The sequence below is a fragment of the Aythya marila genome (assembly GCF_965140915.1).
Source record: "Aythya marila genome assembly, chromosome: Z".
Taxonomy (NCBI): Eukaryota; Metazoa; Chordata; class Aves; order Anseriformes; family Anatidae; genus Aythya; species Aythya marila.
Genome location: NC_139080.1, coordinates 86426170 through 86439500, shown reverse-complemented (window position 1 = coordinate 86439500; position 13331 = coordinate 86426170). Strand labels below are relative to the sequence as shown.

Genomic DNA, 13331 nt, shown 5'->3' with positions numbered 1-13331 from the left:
GAGAAGAATCTAGAACAATTCTGGGGCCATCATGTCAGCATGGCCCCAGTGGTCACATCCTTGACAAAGCTTTGTCCTGAGCACAGCCTCTCTCCCTGTGTTGAGCTCTCATGAGACAGCACAAGCTTGTCTGCACAGCCACCACATCAGCGAGAAGCCATGCAACCTGTCCTCACTGTAAAATTTCCTAGGTGAGCCACCTCTGGTTGCTGACCTTCAATAAACTCATCAGAAAAGAAAGTGAAGATATTGTGGACTTTTCTCCATGCTAGGAAAGCAATGGAAAAGACAAAAACTCAATTCTGGGCAAGTTTAAATCCATAACTTCTTGGCAGAAGAGCAATCTCCTATTTCACAGAATGATAGGGTCCTGGAATAACGGAGTGGAATTAGTGGAATAATGAAAGCAGACTGTGTGGCTTCATGTCACTTGGCAGTACGGTCAGATAGCACAAACATCCTAAGGCTGCCCTGAGGACGAGCAGAGGGCAGGCACAAGCCTCGCTTATCTGCAGTCTGGTGCTGCTTTGGCTAAGCTGGCCAAACCAGCACAAGGGCATTTTGATTTCAGTTTAAGGATGGTTAGAGTTAGATTTATTCTTCACAGACCTAATCCAAGCCTGAGTTAAATGTTTTTAAGTGGAAACGAGAAAGGCCAGAGAGAAATTTGCCCTATTTAAACAAACCAGCCTGATTCCTCACAAGTTTTCTCTCCTGTTGAGGTGACCTATAGTCTAGAAATATGTTGAAATACAAAATACCAACCACAAAGTCATATCAGAAATTAACTGAAGATAAACATTGAATGAAAAGAGAAAAGCGTACAGCAATTCAAAGTGAGCTGGTATGGCTTGCCTTCTCTATTGATTCTGTTTCCTGCTTAGCAACAGACCTTCGTGGAAGTTACATAAAAAAAAAAAAAATGCAGAGAAACCTCTGGGTTTCAAAGGGAAAGATTATTTGGCATTAGAATTATTGTACAGGGAAGATCGGTTTTAAGAAATCATAGAATCCCAGAATGGTTTGGGTTGGAAGGGATCTTAAAGCCCACCCAGTGCCCACCCCTGCCATGGGCAGGGACACCCCCCTCCAGCCCAGCCCCATCCAGCCTGGCCTTGGGCACTGCCAGGGATGGGGCAGCCACAGATCCTCTGGGCAGCCTGGGCCTGGGCCTCACCCCCTCAGAGTAGAGAAGTTCTTTCTAGATCACCTAATCTACCTGCTTTTATTTTAAAGCCACCCCTCCTGATCCCCTGCACCCCCTGACACAGAGTCCCTCCCCAGCTTTCCTGTAGGCCCCGTTAGGCACTGGAAGTCCACTGTAAGGTCTCCCCAGAGCCTTCTCTTCTCCAGGCTGAACAGCCCCAGTTCCCTCAGCCTGTCTTTGTAGGAGAGGTGCTCCAGCCCTCTGATTCAGAGCTAAGCTTGGACAACTTAAGATGACTTATGCAAATTTGTGCAGATTTGTTCAGCAAACTTTAACATTCTACTAAGCAACAAACAGTCTGTGAACATGAGAAGTTCAACACAGACATTTCTTAGATTACATGACAGTTATGTTTTTTAGAACTGTGCTCATATTCACTGTTCCCAGTCCTTTTATGCAGCTAGAATTTCCATGGGATGAAAAGTTTAAAACCTAATAACAGAGTTTAGATCTACTACCATCTTCTGTGTCAGAGACAACGTAATGGAAGCAGCTGTAATAATTTTTTCTCTGTGTTCACACACATCCACAGGTACGTCAGAGCCACTGCTGGAGGGTGCATTTTACAGAATTGTAGGCGATGGTCAATTGCAAATGATGCTGCTGAGGGCAGCTGCTGAAAAGGTGTTAAAGTTACAGCTATGATTTTCTATTTTTAGTGCTTGAGAAAGTCAGATTGCTTCCCTTCTTGGTTAACACTTCTGAGGAGAGTTATTCTGGGGCACATTTGCAGAAGTGAAATTACATGCTGTAAATTGAGTGCTTTGGTACTGATAGGCATCAGCAAAGAGCATTTGGTCTACAACGGCACTTTCTGTAGTTTTTTTGTTTGTTTGTTTGTTTGTTTGTTTTTAAACAAAGAAATAACAGAGCTTATTTACGCAGCTCTGTAACCACATCATTATTGCAAGCTGAACTGTGAGAGGAAACCAGAAATAGCTAAATATAGAATCTGAGCAATTTTACCCCCCTCAAAGTCCTACCATGATATTTTTGTTTGTGAAATGTATTTCCAATGCAGAATAAATAACTGTGCTGGTGCACAACACCTCTGCGGCTTTTGCTCCCCCGGGGTGGTGCACAGCAACACGCCGCTTAATGCCCAGCTCTCCTTTTCATGAAAAGCATGTTCAAAAGGAATCAATGAAGAGAGGAAATAGGACAATTCATCTGAATAATCAGGAGGATATTAACACTTTCTGGCTAAGACACCATTCACCAAGAACCACAGGGTTCAACTTGGACACAGTTCTGGTTTTCACCATTTTTACATGTAAGTAACAAATTTACACTGATAGGATTCACATTATCAGCTAAGGTTTCTCAGAGGAGCTGGAATGTGAGGTTTACTCAGGTGCATGACAAAAGCACACAGATTGTGTTAAGCTGTAACTGTCAAAATATCCATGTGTCTTTCCTGGATATTCAGTCAGTTTCTAGAGTATTTATTGCAAATGGGGAAACCAAGATATTGATTGGAATTCCTAATAGACAGGAAAGAACAAAACAGTGGTGAATGAGCAGATAAAACTAAACATGAATCTGCACTTTTTTCATCCTCTTTCCAGAAAGGTCAAAGATACATTTAAGTAGTTTGCCAGACCTTAGGATGCATTATCTGATAGGGATTTCATGCATGGATTAGAGTGTATTGAGACATACTCTTATTTTACAACCTTTTGCTGTACTATATAGGTAAAACTCTTAACATAGCAAATAAGGTAGAGAGGGAAAGCTGAACTATGATTTTTAAAGAAATTCTTGAAATTTTGTGAAGTTTAAATACAAAGCTGAAACAGCACTTCAAATGATAAAAGTATGCAGACAATATAATCCAGGAAATGAGACTGTCATGATATGAACTGCAGGGTGTGGAGAGTTTCGTGTTAAACCTACAGAATGGGTGTATTCAAACCTGCAGAGCTGTTGGAACTGTATAGTCTCTCCCATTTTCTGGGCCCATCTATTTCCGTTTTACAGTAATTCCTAAAAAATCAACTACTAGGGCATGCTAAGGGTCAGAAAACCAAACGCAATCCTTGCTGGAGCAGCTGGGGCAGACCACCACTGGAGGACGGAGGCACCCAGTGACCACCCAAATGCCTCCCATGAGTGCTGGTCAGCAAACAGTGCCCACCCGAGCAAAACATCCCACCAGCAACCTGTCCGAGGAGATTACACGTGACATGGTGCTATTTTGCCTGTGGTGCAGGGCTCCAGTGATTGCTTTCCTTGTTGTGCAGTGCCTTGCTGTACTTCATGGTAAGCAAATATGTGCTGCACCGACAACATCAGCCTGGCTCACTGGCTGGAAAAGCATGACATATTGCTGCTAGTTGTCTCTTGTAATTAGTCAGCTTCTTCTTGCCTCATTATCTCTGAATCATTGTTGGGAGCTGACAAGACACAGATTAGCTGTTCTTTGCTGCATCACAAACAAGAAAAGCTATTTGAAGTACCTTACACATTTCTTCTACCCTTTATATGATTCAATGAAGACTTTGCCTGGGCTTGTTAAAGGACAGCTAACAACCCAGATGACAATGTGATTCTAATTTCAGATATGAATAAGCAGCTAAATCCCCTTTGCTTGACACAGCACCGTTCACTAAAATTTTCAGAATTTTTCATCTCGCAACCATGTGAAGAAAGCAAAAAATGTTAAAATGCCATCAAATGCAGTGCATCTTAATTTAGGGTCTGGAGAAATATGGCAGTACAAATAATTCCTTATCTGTTCCCTCACTTACCACACTGCACATAAATGATAAGTTAATAAGCTACAAAAATGTTTCCATTGCAATGCTCAAATAGTCTAATACAAATGGGAAAATAACCACGAGACCGACTAGAGAAAATCTTTTTATTTTGTAACAACAACAAAAAAAATATTAAATCTAATAACATGTACATTTAATCACAGTATGTTAAAAGAAAAAAAATAAAAACACATAGGAAATGGTGAGTTCCAGTACATGCTTAATAAAATAACTTCTCTTCCTTCTAATTATTAATTTTTATTTAAAAAAAAAACAACTATAGATTCTTAACTATAATAAGGACTATAATAAGGTTAACTGTTAGTGCAGAAACTTTCCACGTTAGTCTCTGTAGAGCTCCATGCTAGGTTGGACGAAGCCTATACATGTATCAATACAGCAAGAATGATACTGTGCAAGCTCTTACTCAACAAATTTTCTTATAAAAGTGGATTTTTAGACTTAGCTCTAATGAGAGACTCTGAAGTTAAATTTCTAATTAAATGTCAATCCTAAAATGTCATCCCAAACCCTCTAAAACCTGCTCAGCTCCTGCCTAAGTACCCAAAGTCACCACCTGCTCCTTCCTTTGAGCCCAAGGTGCCTGATGCTCTCAGAGTTGGGAGATGCTGGGACCTGTGCAAGCCCCGTGGCTTGGCACTGGGATGTTTGGGTCTCCCCACCCAAGCACTGGGGGCTCTCTGCTGCCCTGCGGGTTATGTAAGAAGTGTAGGTTTGAACCCCATCAGGTTGCGGCCGTCACTGGTTCTCCGGACTCTATTCAGAGGCAAATCTTAATTCTCCTCAGAGCAAAAATGTTCTTGTGGGCAGTTATGAGAACTGAAAACTGAATCTGTCAACAATACATTAAACTGTTTATCAGAACTCGGCAAGTCTGTTTTAAAGAGAAGTGGATGTTGCTAGCAAGATAACCGTGCATTGCAAGTGGATGTTACTAGTAAGATAACTCTACGTGAAACATCTGAAAGAGTACATTTCCAGCTCTAGCACATAAATTTTCCTCCTCCCACATTTTACTCTTTTCAAAGCCACTAGTCTGAATAATATTTTTCAGCTTCTTCATAATTTTTACTTTATACCATAGCTAACATCCTAACATGTTATGCAAAGTTATTCACAAATACCAAACTCAGTGGTGCCTTAATTCCTGACTATCCAAAATCTATATGTTCCTACATGTATCAAAATACTAAAAAATTTGCCAACAGCAACTAACCAAGCATCATGGCCTACTCTCAGCTGTGTTTTAGAATGTTAAACTATCAGCTTTAAAAACAGCTTTAAGATAAATACATTTCTACAGAAAATCAACATACTGAATAAAAATAAGAATTTATAATTACACTTTTTCTAAGAATTTAATTTTATCAGATGTTCTATGTCTGCAAAGTTAGCATATTTCCACCTGATACAGGTGGTGTTATGGGGATACTCTATAAGATGAAAAACTGTTTTAATGTCTGAAGAGTAATATGCAGTGTATATATGAATTCATAATAAATACTTTCACACTGCTTGGCTTCTCAGTATAAAACGTGTGATTACCACTGACTGTAACACATAATACCAAAATATTTCTCTTGGTTGGATACAAAGTTCATATTCCCGTAAAGCCTATTTTAAATGTCTATAAAACATTTACATAAAGTTAAAATAGCATTTTGTTATACCTTATCTACTTACATTATTGGCAACATATTATCTTTTAACAGAAAAAAAAAAAAAAGGGAAAGCTCTCAAGACATTGAAAATTTAGGACTGCATGCAACACAAACATTCACACAACTTTTGTCTCGGTTTTGTACAAGAAGTCTTTGTGAGGCATATAAATGTATCTTCTGTCAGTCGCCAGTGATGGAAGCACATCTGTGACCAAGCATGTTTCAGGTACCCGGGAAAGTTATGGTTCAGCTGTGTGCTCATTTTTGTTCATGACTTTATGGTCCAAGAAAATGTAAGTTTTACTCTTATCTATTAATTTATGCCTAGAATTTCTATTTTTCTACTAAAATGGTATCATAACTTTAGGGAGGAAATAAAATCTTTAAATTTCAATTCAATACATATTACTTTTCTAATCATTTTTCTTCCCTATTTTCAGTTTTATTCATTGGTCTTGAAAAAGTGACTTAATGTTCTGTATTTCTAACTGCTTATATGCAACATGTGGATCGTTATATCTCATCTTTAAAGAGCTTTAAGATCTCCAGGTGACAAGTTAAAAATAAAAATGATTTATCATTCTTATCTAATGCAAAACTAACTTTAGAACTTTGAGCCTGTAGCAGCCAGCTGAGTCATAATCTATTTCTTATTTTATTGTTTGTCCCAGAAAAGTACAAAAAAAACTCTGTATAATATCACCAGGGAAAAAAAAAATGATTCTAGCACAGAATATGAAAGAACAATTTACCTATGAAATCTTATTGAAATGTAAAAATAATCCATATAAGCAAAAAGATTCATCTCTAACAATTTGCAGTTTCATCTTCATCTCACAGGTGTAGTTAACTTCCAAGTACTTTTGAGATAATCTGCTGTTAAAGTTGGAGAAACGCTAAATATTTTTTTCAGTGTCCTTTCTTGGTCTTTCTGGGCTCAGAAAACACATAACAAAATTAAAGGCAGCTGGCAAACCAGAATTGAAATAAAAGTACAAGAAGACTGATAATGAAGAGTTTACTTTCTTGCTAAGATTTCACTTAGAGAAACTATCCTCTGATAGGTACCCTCAACATAAAAGTTGTGTTAATTTTGTCATTAGTATTAATACATGCACATAACTTAATGGCAAAAGAAATGAATGATTTTGGCCTGTGACCTGAAGAATACTCTTAAAGACTGTCTGCTATTGAAGGGTCATCCTATGCATAGCATTCAGGATTTACCTCTTATATCTGATAAAGAATCCATGCATTCAGAAAATACAGTCAGATTTCTATCATACATGGTAGCTTATGAACACACTATGATAACTCCATTTTAAACTGACTCCCCACTGGAGAGGGTCAAGATGAACACCACATTACAACAGGTGATGTTCCTCATAGGACCATCGTGCCTAGCTGTAGGCCACCTCCCTCCACCATTAGGACACTGATTTCAAACATTGATGCTAGGACTTCTGACCATGAGACCCACTTTTACCAGAAAAGTCACTACTGCCAGTGAGTTTTCTCCCACAGAACGTTTGAATGACTGTTTGCCCCCTGCCTATAAGAGTTCCACTGAAAGTAAAAACCTATTTGAAGTAGAAAATGAATGCTTACTAAAATATGAATTAAGCTTACCCTTTATTTTGCAAACCAATAAATGCTGCAGTAAATTTTTGTGTTCTGAGATATTTAAAGGACTTAAGAGTTGGCTTCTCAGCTTGCTTACTCTGCTACTCTTGTATTGTATACAGATGTAGAAAAAAAAAAAAAAAAGATTTGTTTTCAACAACTTTACAGCTGAAAATAACCATGAAAACCACTAAAAATTAACAATAAAGAACTTAAAAGGGGGAACAGATGCCAGTCATGACATGGCCTGGTTGAATTCTCATGAACGTGAAATCCTTATGCTTGAAATAATTCTTCATGATACGGTTCTTACTGCTTTAAGGAAGAAAGTAGAATCATTTATTATCAAAGCAAATAACATTAGTAAGTGCACTACAGTATTGCATATAATGTTCTAGGGAACATCAGTGTTTATTTTTTGCTATTGATATGATTTTTATGCTCTATATAATGCCCAATTAGAGGTTTCCCAGTCGAGTTGCACTTCGACTATGTCCGGTCTCCTTACATTACTGCACAATGACATTTCTGAGAGTGGATGTAATTCCTGTATTCAGCAAGTTGCTTCAGGTACATGTTGGACGGCCATCTGTGCATCTCTACAAAATTGCGCTCCTCCACTAAACAATGCAATAAATGAATTAAATGTAATATACAGACAGGTATGAGTGTACAGGCTGCACAAAGTTTCTTAAAATTGGTTTTAAAACATCACGGATATAAATACAATATAAAAAGTAAAGTTGGAATGAATGACTGCATCCATTTCATCAAGAACTTAGTCTAGTACCCATGATACAAAAGTTTGACATGATGTTCCATTGCTATTAAGTCAGCAGTAAATACGTTACTTAATAAAATGGATACAACACTCATTCAAAGAGCAGAGAGATCCCCCTAAAGATGGATACTCTTTATTCTTAGAAGACAAACTAAACTGCAAGAACTTTTCCATACCATAACATTGCAGGTGAGGGTATTTCAATCCTTATGCCAATTGTTCGAGATTACAAAAAGCAAGGTAAAGAGGGCAGCTAAGAATTTATCAAGATTTTTGTCTTTTATGCCATGTTTTCTGTCACTGACAATATAAAATCATGTAACAGGTATTAGTCACATTGCTTAGGTGAATTTGCTCTGCCTTTGCAGAACAATGCCTTTTCACCACTGAAGCCCACAGCCCTATAGCTCCTGGGTCGCCCTGCAGCAGCAGCTGCCTGGCCAGGTGGGACAGAGACCCAAACCCAGGCACCCAAAGAGCAGCGAGGCCAGGGAAGTTATGTTGATAATGGGCAACAGGCAGCATCTTTCATTTGTCTGAAGCAAAATGCAGAGCTGCTTTTGATGATTTCAGGGTTTCAGCTGTAGGAAAGTAACTAGAAATCAGCTACTCCATGGTCAATTGTTCTTGAAACCAGAGGTGATGCTACATTGTGATGTTCTGAACAATACAGGTCAACTACCAGTAACTGCTGCTTTCTGAGGAGTGAGCTGCCCACCGGAGCTGTACCTGTGAGAGCACTTGTGCCCTGGCAGGTCAGAACAAGACATTTTCACCTGATCCACCTGTGTTTACATTTGCCCTTTTCTTTCTTTCCCCCACCTTGCCCAGTGCAAGTTCAGTAGAGCGGAGCATGTCAATCCCTCAACAAATCATCTGGTAGAGACTGGGAGGAAAGAGAACAGCAAAGGGCAGACTACCAAAACCTCGAAGAATACCAGTCGGGCACCCTTTTCCCTTGAGTGAATATGAGCACTTTCCACCAGGAGCTGGCCCCAAAAATGGGTGTCTGTCACCGCTGAGATTTCAGACACCTCATCAAACAGCCAACAGCCACATCAGCCCTGGGTGCTTCACAAGGGGTGAGGGCACAGAGGACACTCCAGGTGATGGCACAGCAAACATTTGGTGTGGTAATATTGTACAGCTCATCCCCAAGTTACTCGGGCACTGTCAGAGCATGTCCTGACCGTTAGCAGAAGTCTCCTAAATTTCACTTGCACAACTCTCACAGGAGGCTCGTACACAGACTGACATCCACCTGTGTAGCTGCAGATGCAGGCAGAAGCACACTTACAGCTTTCCACAGCAGAAAAACATCACTTAATAAACAAATTTCTTAGAAATTCTGGATTCATACAGGTAAAATAATATTTATCCTGCTGACGTTGATAGTGAAAAGCAGCATTAGACTTTAAAGCCTTTAGCATAGCTATCTGAAGCTGAGCCTCTTGATGGAGCTCTTTCAGCACTAAAAAATAATTTACGGTGAGTGTGAAGAGACCTGCTGTGCTCAAAGAAAGTGGACTACCTCAGGGGCTGCCTGTGAAAGCCTGAGTCTCAGACAGTGCCCTGGTGGTAGCACCCTTCCAGACAGGAGAAGCTCAGGAAGGGTGAAGTCCCGCAGCAAGAGAGGTTCAGACACGCACACTCTGCCACCCCAACCAGCAGGAAGGAGAGCAAACCAAGTCTGAGGAGGATGAACCCCCATGTGGATGACTCCCACCAGCACAGGTGTCCTGCTCCCAGACGTGATCCATTTCTGACTGCATAAAATGGGTCTTTAGAAGGTGGGCAGATGGTCTGATGGAGGATAGAGCCCACGTCCAAACAAAGCAGGGAGGACCCAGCCCTCCTTCCTTTGTTCATAACTGTCACAAATCTGTCATCACACAGAGAGATACAAGCCATAAAAATGGGGAAAAAAGACTTTTAAACAATTCAGGGCCAAAGAGAGCGTCAGTGCACTACGAAGAATTTCCTTCTGAAGACACTGACCCCCTACAAACAGCCCGAATATAATCACCAGGCCCAAGAGCTGCACCTGCCAAAACCACCTTCACTTGAGTGACAAAAAGTCCTGCATGCAACAGGAAAAACTTTCTGGAATTACATGTCAGGAAACAAATATAGTCAGGGTTGAAAAATAAATCTCAATTCCCTGGAAGAACCTGGATTTAATTACTTGAAAGGATGTTAGTTAGTTACTTGGTTTCAAAGTATCTGCTGGAGACTACGACAGGAATCCTTTTTTTCCACCGACAAAAATCCCCACCCTTAAACAGCAGGTACTGGAAGTGACTCAATACAGACCACACAAACTTACAGACATAAGGGTGTGCTAGGGCTGAGATATGATGACCACATTGCCCTCATCAGTTCAGCTCTGGGTGGGACCAACTGTGCTAGTCGTCAGCACAGGGATCAAAGACAAGGGTGCGGGGTGCTGGCTGTGCTGCCCTCTGTGTGCCTCATGCTTGTTGAGCACCAGGGTGGTGAACCGAAAGGCTTCGTATTTGCTCTAGATTATGTAGCTAAGTAAGTCCTAATCATCATATGCAGAAGTAGCATTCTTCAGCATCACACTTCTAATCTAAGCAGAACGGAAAAACATTTCATTTTTTTCAAAATAATTGGTAAGGGCTACCTGAAAGATCTTGAAATTCAGGCTTTTGACTGAAGATGAGGTAGTTAGTGGCGATAAAATGAAGAAGCCAAGTTGAAAGGCAATCAGAATTGTGAAACTGCAAGAAGAAAGGAGATACAAGCAACACTTTTAATACTACCAAGTCTAAAAGTACAGGAGAAAAACAACCACACTTCCCATGCCAAAATGTATCAGATTACCACTGTCAGCACAGCAGTATATTAGATGAATTTTTTACAGGAGGAGATAAAAAAGTCGCTGGCAGAAATACTTAAACAGATGTTGACTCTTGAATGAATGATAAAACTGTCCTCCTCAAACTGATTAGCGATCTAATCCATAGGTCTTTTGGTCATGAATCTTGAAACTTTTGGCTTCTGCATATTAGCAGAACTTCAGAAAAAGTCATACAGGAGCATCCTCTGCCTCCTCTGTGGCTCAGTGAGCAGGGTGTTCTCATAGCTCCTGTGGTTGGAGCCCCCTGGGGGACAGAAGCAAATCTGAATGTGTGAGAGGTTCACCATCCGTCCTGGATGCACCTAGGTTGATTTCGAAACAGCAGCAAAGCCCAGTAGCATAACATGCAGAGCTGAAAATCCAGTGAGACATTTCAGGTGCTGCCAGTGAAGGAAATGCCGTGGAAATCCCTACTAACTTACTGAAATATTGGCACAAAAGGAGAATAACTTTTAAAACACACCTTTTAAAAAATGCAGTTAAGAAGATGTATTTTTAATAAGATGTACATCATCACATGCATTCACAGAGAGAAAACCTGTAAGTATATAGACTGGTGTCCTATCTCCTGTGGCAACTCAGAAACAGGAGGAGGGCAGCTATGTCGCTTTTACTAATCAGAACATTTCAGAATTGGGTTCACTTTTAAAGAAAAAAGTGTTTCATCACTGTAAATCAACAAGTTGCTTCTTTATGTATCTCCCAATATATAATAAATTTAATTTGCCTTATTCTCTTTTTATGACCATGGCATTTTACTCTCTCTTTTTTCTCCATAAAATCCTTTTTTGGATTTTGTCACCGAGATTTTCTGTGACAGTTAGATATAATACAATTTTCTTTTTGACTAAAAAAAGAGGTACTGCATCTTCAGTTGCCTTAAATGCACCTTTTTGGCAGGAATAACAATAAAGCTGAATTATTGCAGTGTGTCACTGATGAAGAAAATTGCACAAAATATGATATGACTGTACTTTCTGTAATAAAAGGTTGATGAAGACCTTATTTTAGCCACCCTTGTGCCACTAAAAATCCATAAGCACCAGATTATATCAACACTTGTCCTTGAAAGTGAAATTATTAAGATCTAAAAAATCATAACAGTTAGGATTAAAAAAATAAAAATAAAAATCCCTCCACTAATTATGGTGACCATATACATTCTTATTTAATATACAAAATCCATACCTTAGCTTTTTTGAGCAAGCTAACAATACTGAGACTTGTGGTTGCCAGTTCTCTACTAGGCATGCTCTGAAGCTGTGTGATAATGTACAGCTCACAGATATGCTGGAGTCTCATTACTTGGTACATCTCTGCACAGATCAAGAGGGACATAGCTTGGAGAATACTAGCTGAAAAACAACAGAATAACAGTTACAAGTACTTTACTTTTTTGAGAAGACACTCAAAAGCTGCTTTTCACAGAATGATCTTTCAAATATTTAATGCTGAACACAAAATCAAGATGCTGTTACCTTTTATTTTTCTTTATTATTATTATTATTATTATTATTATTATTATTATTATTATTATTATTATTATTATGTTTGCTATATCACTTTATTTTTCCTGATAAACTATTTAATTACCAGGAAAAAAGTAGTTAGTAAATTTTTAGAAGGCAAGAGTAATAAACTGTAATCAATATCCCATATCTTGAAGATGGTAAGTCAAATGCTACTGATCTCTTTAAATTGAATGATGAATAATAACAGGATTTAGCTTTCTAAATTCTCTTTTGAAAAAGAACGTCTGTAATACTTGTAAGAGTAAATACAGTGAAAAGGCCAAAGAAGGGAGCTTTTTTTTTTTTCAAATGTGATGTAGAGTTTGAATATTTAAACCAGTGGACAGTGAAATATGAGAAGGATTGAGAAGAGAAAAGTGAACAAACAAACAAACAAACAAACAAAAACACAACAAACTAGAATTATTTAAGAGGAACAAAAAAGCAAAATTAAGTATAACACCATAATTCATTCTATGAAAGGAAAATTATCTGTATATAAACCACATTTCATTTTTGTGACTGCTTTTGTTCTCATTAAAAAAGACAAAAGATAAGAAGCAAAGAATATTTTAGTTTTTTTTTTTCTTGACAAATACTCCAATGCACATGTTCATTAGAAGGGCTTTATAAGCAAATAAGATATCAGTGTATATACATAAGGTATTCTTGCAATTTAATTTTAGTTACATTAAGCTTAGTAAAATGTAAGCCAAACAAAAATTACAATTTGGTAATAAAATCCCAAAGTAAGATTCAAAGCAATACTGCTTAGATGCAGAAAGAAAACTCCAAATGCTGTAGTGTACAAGAAACAAAATTTCACTTTTTTTAGTCTTACTATATAAGCATAAAACTACTACAGCAATTTTTTATTAGTGATA

At 38.6% G+C, this 13331-nt stretch overlaps 1 protein-coding gene across 5 annotated transcripts in view; it reads right to left on the bottom strand.

The window, feature by feature from the left end:
- Positions 1-4110: 4110 nt before the first annotated feature.
- The window catches only part of RHOBTB3 (Rho related BTB domain containing 3), a 52057-nt gene continuing 42836 nt past the window's right edge, over positions 4111-13331 (bottom strand). For 2 of the 5 annotated variants that reach the window (XM_082783383.1, XM_082783385.1), the window contains 3 exons: positions 12125-12291; positions 10700-10796; positions 4111-7891 (listed from right to left, as the gene is read on the bottom strand). In XM_082783383.1, coding sequence (XP_082639509.1) covers positions 7776-7891; positions 10700-10796; positions 12125-12291 — 380 coding nt within the window. In that variant the 3' untranslated portion in view covers positions 4111-7775. Of the gene's footprint in view, positions 7892-10699; positions 11358-12124; positions 12292-13331 lie in introns of those variants that run through there. The other 3 variants (XM_082783384.1, XM_082783386.1, XM_082783387.1) reach the window with 3 other exon arrangements.